Below are 16,905 nucleotides of genomic sequence, written 5' to 3' on the forward strand. Positions count from 1 at the left end.
GCAATTTGTAGTCCATGAGTTACTTAGTCCAACCCTGATGTTCGAGCCCCACACCTTTGGTAAAATGGTCTTATGCACCTAGTTTAATGCGCTAGATCTTAAGAACAGGGGTGCTTACTCCTCTGGTATGTCTTGGGGTCCAACATTCCCCTACTCTAAATTATAGGCGTTACATGTATGAGATTTGTCACTTTTCGTTCTCTTCAGTTGTTCATCTACACCTTAGGATCTCTCCTTAGGGTCTTGAACCTCCGGACCAGGGGCCCTCAGGTTCACAAGTTTGGTAAAGGCTTCAAAGTTTGTTAGAAATATTTTTCTGTGTTAGATACCAGAGAGTAAAGGTGATAAAGATCCTCCCTGTTCAAAGGCCGTACGCGCCGAGCATAGGCCTAAATTTTGCAGCCCTTCACTGGCAATGGTGACATCTACATATGAGTGAAAAATTCTCGAATGGGACGTTAAACAATATACAATCAGTCAATTAATCCATTGCTATTTTACCACTGCACTTTACATGCTAAAGGTCCACAAGGAATGAAGATTTTTATATAATATACTGTAATTGTTTTAAGTTAAGCCCTACCTTTAGAATATATCTTTTTAATATGCTGATTTTAATATCAGATTATGTCAGACAAATGCTTGCATACAAGTATTATTTGGCTATATACGGGGCAGATGTTACATGTGTTAGTGTTCTAAAGGTTTGTTGAGATGTTTAACCTGGGGACAAGCTGTAGATTTAGACTAATTCCAGTCATAAATCAATCTTGTATTGTCATAAGGAGATTCGTGTGCTTAACATGATAGAAATACAAAACCATTACATTTGCAAAATGGTAAATTAAATAAAATCCCAATATGCACAGACTATCATAAATACAACAAAACATCCAGCTCTTAATCTTGTAAATCTATAAATATATCTACGTCTTTTAGCGATGTACTTGTGCTTATCAAATTACATTCCTTTTTTATTTATATACATTAACAGTCATCAATGCAGTACATACATATGTAAGTATACATACATATGTAAGTAGAAGAATGTGAACTGATGGGACACAGTCGGTGTGTACTTCTGTTCAAACATCTTGGTTCGTCCGCTTACACGAAACAGAAGAGGAGAAAATGTTTGTAAACAATTAAATGAGAACTCTCCTGTGTTTGGAGATTAATGGCTTGTATGTTTGGATGAGTAAGGATTTAGTGAACGTTTTAGATATCACTTCCAGTTCGCAGGCACTGTTTAATCGCCATGGAACGCTTATGGCGTTTCTGGTTAATCCAATTGCTTGTTTTTCTCGACATCTTCATCTGAGTCTAGATCAATATTTCATATACGGCCAGAATCCCTTAGGATCCGCCGTTGCCTTTCGCTAGAACTAAATTCATTTTTCGCTTTAAGCCCCAAAGTACCCTGCGTATAAGAGCGGACCTACGGAAGACAACTCGGATCAAAATGTACTACTTGGCTTACTAGTAACGAAACAACAAGAACAAAAACCAAAGTGTAAGGCGATTATTTCTTCACTATTTCATTCAAGCAATTTGAATGTATGGCAGACAGTTGTATAGATTCTCATCATCCACTTAGTAAAAGCTTCAAAAATGTACGTAGTTCAATTCAGATTGAATTAAATGATCGCACACCTATCAGAAGTTAAAGAATGTCTTCAATCTACGTTATAACTATCTTGGGTTTTTTTAACCCGACATTTTCTAGTGTAATCCATAGTCCATAATATAGATTGCATATCAGGTTAAAAAAACCATGGGTGTACATTTAAATATTCATACAGATCTATTGTATTGTGCAGTATTTATACCCCCTTCCTGGGTGAGATATATTTGTATCGTACAGTATTTATGTCCCCCTTCCTGGGTGAGATATATTTGTATCGTACAGTATTTATGCCCCCTTCCTGGGTGAGATATATTTGTATCGTACAGTATTTATGTCCCCCTTCCTGGGTGAGATATATTTGTATCGTACAGTATTTATGTCCCCCTTCCTGGGTGAGATATATTTGTATCGTACAGTATTTATGCCCCCTTCCTGGGTGAGATATATTTGTATCGTACAGTATTTATGTCCCCCTTCCTGGGTGAGATATATTTGTATCGTACAATATTTATGTCCCCCTTCCCGGGTGAGATATATTTGTATCGTACAATATTTATGTCCCCCTTCCCGGGTGAGATATATTTGTATCGTACAGTATTTATGCCCCCTTCCCGGGTGCGACATGTTGTTTTTTGTACATGTATTTCCTGTCTGTCTGTCTGTCTGTCACAAAACCTTGTCAACGCTTCACCTCCTGTATTGCTTATCAGATAGACTTGAAACTTTGTACAATGATTCATTGCCATTTGCAGATGTGAATATTGTCGAAACGGGAGGATCATTATTTTCCTTAAAGTTACAGTGGATCTAAGAGGGGTGGAGGGTGTAGAATAGCTTGTGAACACTTCTCCCCCTACATGGTTTATTGGATGACTTTTGACATTTAGTACAATACTTCATTATCATATAATAATGTTTACATTGTTCTAACCCAGGGATCTATAATTTTCCTAAAATTTACAGTGGATCGAAGAGGAGCGTTTTATAGTTTTTGCAAGGATATGTCCACTTTCCTACTGGTACTTCGACATAGCAGTCACTAGTTTTGTATCATAGACAACATTGGTTACATCGATCTTGCATGTTGTTGTATGGTGTTTTTTTTAAATCATCTTTTTCCTCTATGCACAAAGTGCAGTCCATAATATCTATGTTCCTGTTCATGCTTTCTCCTCCATACCATGCAGTACATTAAGGGGAGGGGTGTAATTTGGAGCACTTCCAATTTGGAGAGCTGGGGAAACATTTATTTTTTAAGAAAAACAAATTTTATTCATTTTCTAATTCATGCAGTGCTTATTTTACGAAAGAGTTATGTAATACACATTAATGAAATGTCTGCCTCTCTATTCCCCTATTTTTATTCCCCTCTATCCCCCACTCCCTCTCTCTATCCCTCTTTCCCTACCCCCTCTCTTTATCCCCCTCTTTCTATCCCCTCTCTCTATCTCTCTCTTTCTCCATCCCTCTCTCTATCCCCATATATCTCTCTATCCCCCTCTCTCTCTCTCTCTCTTTCTCTATCCCCCGCTCCCTCTCTCTATCCCTCTCTCCCTACCCCCTCTTTCTATCCTCCTCTTTCTATCTCCCTCTTTCTATCTTCTCTCTATCTCCTCTCTCGCTACCCCCTCTCTCTATCTTTCTCTCTCTTTCTAGACCCATTTCTCTATCCTACTCTTTCTATCCCTCTCTTTCTCTCTCTATTCCCCCTCTCTCTATCACGCATCACTCTATCAAATATAATCGTAAACCCGATGTAATTTTCTCAACACAGCTAAATTACGTATCACGGCCACATTGCCTATCGCATGTGCTTTCTAAATTTGCTCAAAGAAAATATGATTTCAGCGAGTTTTTGGACGGAGTTATTACGTCAATTCCAACTTCGATATCAATGCGCCCACCTTTTTTCCTATCAACACAATTTGATAAAGTTCGTAGTTGTAATATATTTATAATTTTTGGAATGCTTTATGTTATCATCATGTGAGAAAACCCATTGTTTTTACTTTAAAAGTACGGTGAAGATGCACTCGGCGAAGTCAGCCTTGGTAGTTGATTCATAAAACGGAGAGAGAGAGAGACAGACAGAGAGAGACACACACACACACACACACACAGAGAGAGAGAGAGAGAGAGAGAGAGAGAGAGAGAGAGTGAGAGAGACAGAGAGAGAGAGAGACACACACACACACACACACACAGAGAGAGACAGAGAGAGAGAGACAGAGACAGAGAGACACAGAGAGAGAGACACAGAGAGAGAGACACACACACACACAGAGAGAGAGAGAAAGGTCAGAAATTTGCTTTGCTCTTCCCGTTATTACTACTGCACACACATTCCCGAGGGAAGTATGAAAAACGATGGTCACGATTGCCGCTGTTGTTGTAAAATATAATTAGAACTGGGTAAATTGTGCATAATGCATGGTTTGCACGAACGCTGCCAAACTTTTAGTTTTCTCTCACAAAGAGGACGGCAACGCTTCAGCCTTTGGGAATTCCGGATTTTCCGCGGCGTAAAGACACATACATACTATTGCATGCGAAGAGGTTTCAATCACTCGATTAAAAATCGCATTGTCTTCCATATATGGATTTCTTAGAAAATAAGTCTAGACACTTGTGGTGGAAAGTTAGTCCTGACATTTGTTGTAGAATATAAATACAAACTCTTATGTTGAAAATAGTTAAAGATTCACAGCATTATCGTAATTCCCCATTAGAAGCAATATCTTTCAATGTTCTCATCACCAACTAAAATAATCACGGGATTTTATTCAAAGATAACAATCATTTCAACTACGCCATATGAAGGGGGAAATATGGAAGGAGTGATTATCTCTCTCTCTCTCTCTCTCTCTCTCTCTCTCTCTCTCTCTCTCTCTCTCTCTCTCTCTCTATATATATATATATATATAATACTTTTATTATGATTTGGTGATTTTACAGTAGATTAAAATATGAAATAAATTACAATGTACTGACAACGAAATCTGTAATTGATTTGTAATTTAGATTCTTAAAGTCTCCTTGCTAATCCAACGTAAAGGAATTGAACAATATTATTCAAAAAAAAAATACAAAAAAAAAATTAAATACTGCTATAAGATAATTAAAAACTATTGATGAACAATTTCCAACCATACAGTTTGCCCACTGACATTTAAGGTTTGTGTTTAACTTTATAAATGACATGAAAAGACTATCCCTCCTTGATTCAGATCCGATTTAGATGATTGAGAAGATAAGATGTCAATTCTAAATGAGTTGGATGTGATTGTCTGCTAAAATAAAGTATCTTTTCTATTTTTGTTTCCGTTCAGCAGGCCCCATACACGTTGCACTTTGCATGGGCCATTGATTTGGGTAGCGAATTCAGAAAGCTATTATTCAAAAATAAACATAAAATGCCGTGTCTGGTTTTGAATAACCACGAAAACAATTAATGTAATCAGTAAAAAAAAACTTTGAGTCTTGTAAACATACGTTTTAACAAAAATTAAACAATAAAGTGGAATGGCCTTCTCTCCGCCGGCTGTGCGTGTGTGGTGTACATTTTACGTCACGTTTCTTTTATTTCCATATCACCTGTCCAAGACTAAATACCAATATACCGAGAACATCCCGACCATTAATTCAATTCTGCTTCATTTTCTTAGACGTAAACAAATAAACACCGTGCCCTGCCAAACCCCTTTATCAAATATTAATCAAAACATATTTACCGTTGAAGGTTGGGTATGCTTGTAATACACCCTGGGAATATTGCTTTCATTCACTCTTCTGATCTATTGGTGCGATACAGGGGGTCGTGAACTGTTGTCTACTTTTTATGGTGAAATATGAACATAAAATAGTAATATCACATGTACCCCAGAATAACAGGGGTGAAGCCGGCATTCATTCGTAATTACTCAGGTCCCCACAGACAACGCACCCAATCTGTATAAATACTCTGGCAGGGAATAAATTGTTAATAAGTTCCATGCAAAGTTCAGGCTGACCTGGACAAATCTCAGTGAGTTTCACTAGAAAATCTCAGTAAGTTTCACTAGAAAATCTCAGTGAGTTTCACTAGAAAATCTCAGTGAGTTTCACTAGAAAATCTCAGTGATTTTCGCCTTTATAAATGTCAGTCTCAGTGAGTTTCACTAGAAAATCTCAGTGATTTTCGCCTTTATAAATGTCAGTCTCAGTGAGTTTCACTAGAAAATCTCAGTGAGTTTCGCCTTTATAAATGTCAGTTAGTTTGACCTACAGGATTATTTAGCATACGACCCGGGTTTTTAATTTACCACTCCTGAACCAAAAGTGAGTTCCCAAAGAATGTTTGCTGTGTATTCCATATAAATCCATCTAGGTGTTTTGCGAAAAAGTTCTCCTGGTGTAATGTCTAGTTTGATTATGGAATAAAAGAATGATCTCAAAAATATTCAGTTTCATCCAATAATTTTATGAAAAATGAATAAAGGCGAAAATTTTGATTTTATGAGAGGATTATCGCTAATTAAAACGATTACAAATAGAGGATTATCGCTAATTAAAACGATTACAAATTAACAAGCGTTTTATAATATTTTATGTCAGACTTGGTACATATTGATTTCAACCTGCAAGCACTAAGCGAAAAACAAAAGTACAAGAAAAACACCTATCATATTTTCTATCTGCATTTTGAATCTCGTCACTCTAACAAACAGTACGCGGGTTAAGCTGTCATTGTATTGCTTTTGGAAAGGGTTCAGGGGGCAACACTACAACACGAGCTAAAAGTAGCAAGAACACATGTTCCAGATTACATCTACTGACAGATAAGGTTTTCTCCTCATCGTAGAAGACATTCCAGCGCTATCAGACGAACTTGATGTAGGTATAGAAACAGTTAGCCGACTAATTAATACTCGGTCATGTTGACAAAATTATCTGACAGTTCTACTCATTTTCTGGTAATCCACAGAAATTTCTTAATTAGCAGAAATTACTTAATCACAAGTTGACAGACATCTATTCATTGTCTTACGCTAATTTTCAATTTCAAGTTGAAAGTCACTCGTTAATTTTGGCAACCTACACAAGATTTTGAACACAGATTTTCACTTAGCTAGCGTTGCATACAATCAAAGCTCTAGTTGCTTTATATCATTAACCGAACATTTCATACTTGTAATAAAAACATCAATAGGTTTAAAACAAAAAAACAAAAAAACTTAAAATTGCTCCTATCTTGTACTGTTGTTGCACATTATCAAGGTTTACAGGTTACGATAAATGGTGTACCGTTTGAAGTCATTTGCGTGTTACATAATGCAAATTTCAATTGATTTCACAAACAAAAATAGTTACTGCATCCAAGTCATTTCACATCAAGTAATTTCATTCGAACTCGGTTAACGTTTACCATTAATCGAAAGGGGACGATCAGACACAGAATGAAACTTTTTTCTGTTATTCTATCAACAAATGTATGTATGTATAAAACAATTCTCATGGTTACAAATAGTCAGAAGTGATAATTGACTACTGACTAACTACATGTTAGGGAATCTTGCTCTACCTTAGTTACCCTGCAACTCGTAACCTGGATGTTTGAGGAAAGGGTACCCATTTGCGAAGTTTGATGTCAACAGCTGAGAAGTTGTTATAACTTGTATTTAGAAACTGTAAATGACATTCCACAGGACGTTGCAGTCTGTCATATAATTTGACCTCTTGATGCATTACTGCAAACCACACACATGTTTTGGCATAGCTGCCAATCGCATAGCTATTTCTATTCAAATTCTAAAAAAAAATGTCATAAAAACAAACGCTTTAGATCACAGTCAATTCTGACTGTCTTAATTGAGCGTGGAGATCCACATGTATGTTTTTATTCTAAGATTATGTGTGTCCTATACCCCCCAGGTACGTGCGTTGTCACACGATATTACAAAAAAAAAAAAAAAGGTTTACAAAACAGCGGTTTATTCCACGCCTACGTGGATCATTATAAATATGGAGGCGATGCTAATGTCCACTGTTTCCGTTCCAACTGCTTCGGATGATAGTTACATGGCAATTCACAAGCAGAGCATTTGAAATGTTTTATATTTCTTCCCTGACTGAAATCTATTAACTACTCCGGGTCTCAGTGAACGTGAGTGGATGCGTAATTTAAAAACAATTACTGCGGGTTTGACCTACATAAATTGCCATCCATTAATCTATGTATAAATTGATATTGCACTTTTCTCTGACACGTAGATGGGTGATCGAATAAAAAAAACACACAGGAAAAAACAAGAGCATACATGGTACCGAGTGGATGGCGTTATGACATTACTAGAACGACGCAAGTGTTACAATCTAACGAAAACCAAGACAAACGTGTCATAGCAGAGTCCGGTTTGTTTAAGAGACCTTGATAATAGTTTTCTGTCTCACTTTTAGTGTCAAAAATCAATAAAAATTAATAGAATGATGCTTAAACCTCGCGTTATTGCAAGTTATTCAGATAGAGAAAATAAGAGTTCGAGAGACCCTTTTATAGTGTATCGCAAATGAAGTCATACGAAAATGATTTTTATTTTGACCCCGCGCAATGAATGTTTAACTGCTGGAGATATAGTTCCATGACCTTGGGGCCTTACTCTTGTTTAGAGTCAATGTTCTAGATAACCTCGTTATATAAGTCACAAAATCCCAGGGTATAGAATAAAAATACCCCCACACGGCGAGAGGAGGTATCAACTTCCCCCAGTACAAGAGTATGTGATGCTTGTAAAACTGGGTAATGCGAGCCAATTGTTCTCCTACATGAAAGCTGTCAGACGTAAGAAAATAGGGCTACCGTTTATTATTTGCCGATATGCAACCGATCGACCATGCAAAAATCTTTCAAAATATTCAGCTATTTATCATGGTTTTTTTTATTAATTACACAGATATGCCGTATATCTGAAGGTACAAACTAGGTGAATTTAGACACAGCCAAAAACAACAGGAATGTCAAAGGTCTGGGGGAATATAGCAAATCAAATTCTCTTCCTATGATACCAAATTAATGAGTACTTTGTCCTTCTGTTTGCACATAATCTATTGTTAAGTTGTTTACAACAGAAGAATTGTATACGAGTTCTTAAAACTTACATACATGTAGTAGAAGCCCAGTTAGAACTTTGTAACAACTGAGGACACAAAATTATGTTCAATATCTAAAGCACTATGGTCTTTGTCCTTTCTTATCAGTATTTTTCACAATCAGAACTTCTCTGAATGTGAAATGAATCTGATAAGGGCAAATACCTCGTCGTTTATTGCGTGGTTGACGTTGACTCGATCTTCATTGCGTTTAAAATCATTTTGTTGCTGTTTTTTCTTTAGTAATTCACGATAGTAGACATTCATTATGTAAATCTCACTACTAAACTTAGGCAATGTCGTGATGGTGCTAAGTACTACAAAAACGTACTAAAGTATTCGAGTACAAAAATATGCATTCCTTTTTATCACTTAAGTACGAACAATATTCTACAACATGTTGGAAATAATTACTGCCCCCTCATTATTACATTGCCTACAGTGCCGCACATCTCGTGTATCCCTAATGAAGAACAGAGGCTGAACGATTTTCAAGGTAAACTCTCCAACGAAAACCACATGTTACTGACGATATAAATAGGCGTAGTGTTCAATTAAATGACTGTAATTCTGGCGTAAGCGTTAATGAATGCAGACCCCACGAGACAGTCTTCTTTAAAGGTCAAAATTGAATATCGAGTTTATCCATGCAATGGTTTTTCATGATTGAAAGCGAATGATTTTTTGTTGTTGTTATAATATTGTGCAATTAATGTAAAGCGGTGGGATGGTCGCGGCTTATTCGCGATAACGACTTATTATACTGTTCAATTCACAGCTTAATATGTCCATTGATCCGCAATCTATCCATATTTCATCGAGTCGGACCAAGTTTTTTGTAGACCAAATCAAAAATGAAAGATTTGAAAGTGGGCAAACACAATTATGATCAGGCTATTTATATTTTGCCACGAAAACTAACTGAATAAAAATACACGGTATTGGGTTCTGCAGTTGTTGCATGTTTGTGTGGGAATGCTTTCAATCACCGTTATTATTTACCATGTGATAATACCATAGAGCATGTACTCCCGGAACAGAACATCAGACATTAAAATACACGTCTTTGTTATTGAGCAAACCGTAAATTGAACAACCCACCCATTTCGAAATATTTCACGTAGATCTATTTCATTTAATGAAGGCGTCATTAGTTCACTTTCAAATCATGAATTAAGATATCGCGAATGTATCTATGCCGTCTACGACCAATTAGTCTGCGCATCTCGCGCTCCTCTGATATCGGTGCCTCACCACCAAACGACGTGACGAGGCGGGTCGCGACTGTAAATCTTATTATTGTTTGTTTCCCTGTAAATTACTGATCCACAAATATCGGCAAAATTAATAATGTATATGTCAATTGTAATATTACTGTTTGTTTCTTTCCTCTGAAACACTGAAACCAGCCATTCAAGAGCACCGTAATGACGCCGAAGCCGAAGAGATAATCGTTAAATATTTTGCCAGTGTGCGTTAACTTTTCTTTCCACTCTGTTCTTTTGATTTCGGGAAACTCAGCCAAATGAATCGTTTACTCCGCACCTAACGCTAAACAAGAGACCCTCCTTTCGTTATAACGATTTGGTAATCTTGCAAGATGAAAAAAAAAATGCTTTAAAATTGGTAAAAGGTTAATTAGGAGTCGTCGTCCAACATTGAGTCTAATGCGAGCAGGAAAAATGAATTATAAACATGTTATTTTCCTTTGGAATGTATGTTTTCTATTTGATCACTCGGCGTTTGTTATTTTCCTCCATAATGACATCATTTTAGTGTGTTTTGCTTACAGCCCCCGACAACTCCAGATCTAGACTCCTCTCATAGAAAACCAATTTGAACAAGTTTTGTGACGATGGTGAGAATGAATAATTCTCTATTTTTCAAAATAGATTAAGTTCTAAACCCAGTGATTTGCTGTCTAATGGCTCGTTATCTACTTAAGTCGGTTAGTTTTCAATAAAGCTTCATGTAAAATAGGAAAAACGAATACTGTATTCACTTGTTTTTTTTATCCAAAGTATCGACAGTGAGTTAGACCGATTCTCTTCAAAAGCTAATGACAAATGTAAAAAGCCCAACTCGGAAAGACTGCACAGAATATGATAAGATTATTAAAGATCTCCTGGGGATCAGATGTTTTAAGTCCCTTGCTCTTGTCAATTCGATACTAAAAGCTTTTAGCTCTTGGCTTGAGCGACGTGAACCCAGTGACGGCCGGAGACAAGGCGCTCCATCCTGCCCGACTGGTTTGACACACCTGTCGCGAGTGTCACGAGTTGGTATACAGCATTAAACAGGTATTTTGTATTATAATCAATATTAGAAGACATCGAGCATTAGACCGATTGTTTAGTCAATATGGTAGAGGGATGCATACACAAACTGTTCTACATGGTCATGTAACAAACGTAATTGGATTATTACAGCGTGTAACGGTTAAAGAGGCCACCCTCCTCTGACGGTAGAGAATAAAACGCTGTCTTATGTGCCGTGTTGATAATGCTTGTTGTACAGATTTCACTTGTCGAACAATAGCGGTGTGTCATGCAATTTGGGTAAAGGTGCCAAAACAGATTGTTTATGCTGTACTTACCCTAGTGTTGTCATGGTTACGATGGTATACCAGAATGCCTCGGGAATACTTATGAATTTCGTGTCGACCACATTTCGTTCGGCGTAAAACATAACTGTAGCAAAAATGATTACAGCCATGGTAAGTGAAAATAGAAGAAAGCCCAGCTCACTTGCACAACTCTTTAGAGTATATCCCAGAATTCGTAAACCTTGCGAGTGGCGGGAAAATTTGAAGATCCTAAATACACGAAATACTCGAAGCGTGACGAAAGCGCCACTGACGTCATCATTCTCAGTCATGACGAGTCCTATATAATACGGAAGAATAGCCACAACGTCAATGACGCTCATGACGCTACGCATAAATTTACACCTGTCGGGTGCTGCATAAAGGCGAAGTAAATATTCGGCTGTGAAGATCATTACACAGGCAGTATCTAAACAGAAAAATGCTAATTCATATTGTTCCCCACACGCGAGAGTTTCGAGGGTGCCAGGAATTTTCCCACAAGGTAAAGTTTCTATAACATTGGCCATCACAGAAATGGCTATAAAAAAGCCCGTGACGTAATAGAAGACCAGGGCAGCGGTCCCAATGTGTGGATTTTCGAACCATCTCCACATCCGTTCCCTGAGATTAGCCACAGGTTCTAAGTGACCATTTTCAGAGTTCTTGTCGTCAATAAGTCGTTCCTGATTTTCGCGTTTTCGGTCGCGATAATCTTCATAGCAACAGTCTCCTATAAGATCGGGGAGAATCCCAAAGAATGCCAGTTCCTCGTCATAAGCCGCCAAACATTCATGTTTAGGATAATGTAATTTTCCTGTTCGGTAGTAGTTCAGAATATGCCGGAAAAGTTCGGGATCCCTGTCAAAGAAATAATCTTTGCATTCCTCATCATAGAAGAATTCTTTTTCGTTAGAGCCTAAAAGGGTGTCGGGGTATTTTTCTAGTGTAGTCCTCCATACTTCAAAAACCCTCCCGCTGACATTTATCGTAATTTTCTCATCCCCTCGTCTGTCTTCCTGGCGGACCATGGGAGGAGGGAGGGGATTGGAGGCGACAGGCACCCATCCGATCGCCGACGCCCGGGCAAAAGGCAGCCACGCTGCAACTGACGCCATCACGTTCCCCTTGCTCGATGATAAAGACTCAAATTGCGGAATGAAAACAATTTTGGATTTTTAATTTGTTATTGTATTCGTAGAGGTCATGCATAAAATGACCCTATCTGGGAATAATATAAAGCACGCCAACCTTACCATCTTTAGCTCCAGACCCGTAAAGCCATGACACAGATTAGACACTCCGATCAACCCGCGTAGGTTTACATTTCACGGTCGCATTATCCATACCCCACATTCAATGAGTATTTCTCTCAATCACTCCGATTTACATGTAAATATCCTGAATGATCAACGTATTTTTTATGGCCTCCCAGACGACTGGGGACTCCCAAGTTATTCCGTGCTGAAAGGACAAGGAGGGGATTTCGCCTCCATCGCTGTGTGCCTTCGCTCTGCATACAATAGAAAATTCTGTTGTGTAGTTTCTGCCTCTCGTTACAACATACGGAACAACGCTGTGCTGTACAGACAGGCGATCGATATATCGCTCACAATCAGGCGGGGTAGACACAATTAGTTCATCTTCAGGGAAGGGGAGTTAACCCAGCCTGGTACATCCAACTTTTATGGAAACCCCTTTATTTTGCACTTGGGTACATTTGGCACAGGGAATCGAACAGAAACAAAGAATTTTTAGATAATTATGCTAGAACGCTGAGCTTGTTGGTAGTGTATACCGGAGTGATATAAACCATTGATTTTTTTCCACTATTATTTATTATTCGCTTGCTACGGAACATTTCGCTTCCCAATCAATATTTCAAAAAAGGCACAGAACTGTACATAAGAATCCACCGGACAGGCCCATGATGTTGAAAAATATTGCCGTGAATAGGGGTCTCAGCGGGGCGAAATCTTCTACTGTGATTAAATATTAAGGAGAGAGATCAAATATAACATCGCTAGTTCACCTACTGTTTATCGACAAAGTTTCAGATAGATACATACATACTATACCGGGCCGATGCTCCGAGTCAGCTGCAAGATTCGCACATTTTTAAATTGAATAGACCAAGTATTCAATAAAGCAAATTGTTTTCCGTGTCTATTGATTTCGCTTCGTGTCGATTTCCCTTCGAACATTCGCTGGATCTATATTTCATAAAAGTGTATAGTTCTCAGTAATGCAGTTATACATGTTACTTTGAGACAGGAAGTACCATCTGCCCAAGGGGTGTATAACTTCAAAAATCGATAACGCAACAATTCCGGGGCCATCCGGAGAAAGTCGAAGCCGTCCTTCTATATATATATATATATATATATATATATATATATATATATATATATATATAGGTCTAAATGTTTTTTTATGTTGTATCTCGGATATACAGAACACAAAAAAGATCTCTCTTATTCTAAGATATTCCTCAACCATGCTTTAAATTATCGATTTGAAGTCAATTTCTCATTAAAAGATAATTCAATATCCGGCAATGAAATCACCGGCGCAGATGGTGGTATTTATTCTAATTAAAATGAATATATATAAGATGTAGATTGTGTCAAAATCCGCATGATGGCATACGCGCTAATCTGTATATTTACTGAAACATCTTACTACTCGTTTTAAAAACAAAACAACTTTTAAACCTTAGGGGTACCCCGGCATACTGTTTCGTATGTTTGCTTGCGGGGGTGCAACACAAATGCTTTTAGCTGTAGATTGTCAGACAGGCGAGGCTACCTAAATTTTACCACGTTCACTCGGCAGCAGCTTTTGATAACAAAATTAAAATCGATCTAGAATAATGGATAAGATGGGGTTTACGTACATACCGAGCAAGTGGGAAAAATATTTTTTGTTAATGTACTGTTTGTACATAAACAATAATCAGTCTTATCTTGATATTCCTAGGAGATCTTGATGTATATACAGAGTGCAGTTTCGAATACATTGCCTAGGCTTGCTTTAAATTCAAACCACACATACATGCATCATTACAGAAAACCTTTAAAGTATGCAGCAGGCCAATAGATCTATGCATAAGATCAAGATGAAAAATAATCAAATGATCTGACTGTAACAAGAAAAAAATATTCCAACTTCGATATAAACAGACAGATCTATAATTTGAAATACAGGAAAAATGTCGAACGAAAGTTGGCAATGTCTCTTTCACTACTTAGCAATTATCAACATGAAATTAGATTATTAGTAGCTGCAATCGATCTAGACTTCGTAAAGATAACAATCCCTCACTTCGCTGGTAGATAATCGTTCTACTACCTTAACATAGAACGAAATTTTTATCAAACATGTAATAGAATACTCGGGGTGATCAACCGAATAAATCAATGTTCTAGATTAATATCTATTATCAGATGAGTATATATACACACTGTACAGACCGACAACAAAACAGATTGGTATCGGGTTGGGTTTTTTTACTGGGTTTAGATATCAAAGTATGTTTTTTAAATGCAACACATTTTTTTTTTTTAAAATATTGAAATAATGTTTTTGAGCTCATAAGTGACCATCTATTAAAATCAATCAAACCATCGATCTGTCTGAATTGTAAATCATCTTTCCCGGCTATCCAATTAGGTTTGTATTTTCGGAGCGTACAATGTTTACAAACATTAATAATTCAGGTTTGCGATCTCGTATAATTGGATTTTGAAGCATTACTCCCAAATCACCCCTAAAAAGTTATTCTTAGTTTTGCAAACAGGTGATTTGATCGAGGTTAAGTTTCCTTATACATGGGCCTCTCTCTCTCTCTCCTTTTTCGCTTCTCTCGTTCAATCATTCAGCGAATTCTACAGGTAAGCGTGCGCATACTTGCTTTTCTTGAAATCAATTGTTGGCATTTAACAATTTACTAATGGAATGTCATTGTATTTTTTAAAACAACTGAATGAAATATTCTCCAGCAGTTAATTGATAACTTGTAAAAACAAAAAAGTATAGGCGCGGATCAAGAGGTGGGTGACCTCTTTTTTTTTTTTTTTTTTTTTTTTTTTTTACCAACTCCCAAAGTTCAAATTAACTGGACATTCTTCATAATAACACGTATTCTAATAAGATTTTTTTTTAAAGCGATGGCAATTGCAATGACTCCGAGAGCTCATTTGTTTAAGCTGCAGGTCAGCAGACACCATCACGTGAACAATTAACTATGGTCAACCTAATAAAATTTCCATTTAGTGGCACTTATTGATTTTTAAAGTTTCTAATTGTTTTTCTTTCAGTTTAAATGAAATACTTAATTTGATATTTAGCAAATTCTAACTTCTCCAATATTTTGCACTACATGCGCCATGACTTCCGGCGGACGATTCACGATGTTATTTTTCGATCGAGTAGCTACGAGTGTGACAGACGATCTTGGTAATTGGTGCGAAAAAAGATCGTTTTACGCAAGATGTCAGTCAACTAAATTATTTGAGAGACCTGGCTGAGACGGAAGCAGTCGAGAGTCTGAAATCCAAACTTGAATTTTACTTCATTTCACACTCGCTCTCCCATGAGACTATCGTGCGAGAACAAATAAAGCAGGGCTCCGTGTCGTAGGAGAGGCAGAGGACACAGATTTAATAAATGGTGAATATAATCAATGCATACTGTTGAACTTCTTAAAAATTACTATGTCCGCAAAATCACTAACAGGGGGAGAATTGAAACGATCCATGCACGTGGATTATAAATAATTGTTAGCTTTGCCCAGCTACGTGTACCTGTCTAATCCGAACAATTAGATACATGCATTTAATCCAAACAATTAGATACATGCATTTAATCCAAACAATTAGATAGATGCATTTAGTCCGAACAATTAGAGACATGCATTTAATCCGAACAATTAGAGACATGCATTTAATCCAAACAATTAGAGACATGCATTTAATCCAAACAATTAGAGACATGCATTTAATCCAAACAATTAGAGACATGCAGACATGCATTTAATCCGAACAATTAGAGACATGCATTTAATCCGAACAATTAGAGACATGCATTTAATCCGAACAATTAGAAACCTGCATTTCCGGAAAAACCAAATCAGTAGTGTCAGAGAAAAAGTTTAAGAATATGTAAAACATTAAACCCGATGTCTGATTTTGATTTTCTATTATATATGATATGATTTATTTTTTCCAAATTAGGGCGCTCTTGGGCATACAGCACACATGATTGTTAACATTTCAATGTGCAATGTTTATAAAAATGATATTAAAAAGAAAAGAACAACAAAAAAAAATTAAAAAAATAAGGGCACTATTAGTATGAACAATGTTCATAATATGAGATATTTTGAACATGATAATACTTGATGTATTACATGTAGGTACCACCGTGTATCCTATTATATGTTAGATAGAGAATCAAACACTTTTATATTAAACTGTTCTTAAAGTATGTTTTCTTTTATTCTTGTATGTTAAAATACATATTCAAATGGAAAGGTGAAAGAGAGGGGTAAAAATAGATACTAATTTGT

The 16,905-nt window shown here is 36.9% G+C and overlaps 1 protein-coding gene across 2 annotated transcripts in view; it reads right to left on the bottom strand.

Annotated features, from left to right (window-relative positions):
* The window catches only part of LOC125654316 (potassium voltage-gated channel protein Shal-like), a 57,531-nt gene extending 43,975 nt beyond the window's left edge, over positions 1 to 13,556 (bottom strand). For both annotated transcript variants that reach the window (XM_048884230.2, XM_048884229.2), the window contains exon 1: positions 11,349 to 13,556. In XM_048884230.2, the coding sequence (XP_048740187.1) occupies positions 11,349 to 12,454 (1,106 nt within the window). In that variant the 5' untranslated portion in view covers positions 12,455 to 13,556. The remainder of the gene's footprint in view (positions 1 to 11,348) is intronic.
* Positions 13,557 to 16,905: the final 3,349 nt, after the last annotated feature.

Source organism: Ostrea edulis, chromosome 7 (assembly GCF_947568905.1).
Source record: "Ostrea edulis chromosome 7, xbOstEdul1.1, whole genome shotgun sequence".
In the NCBI taxonomy this organism is placed as follows: Eukaryota; Metazoa; Mollusca; class Bivalvia; order Ostreida; family Ostreidae; genus Ostrea; species Ostrea edulis.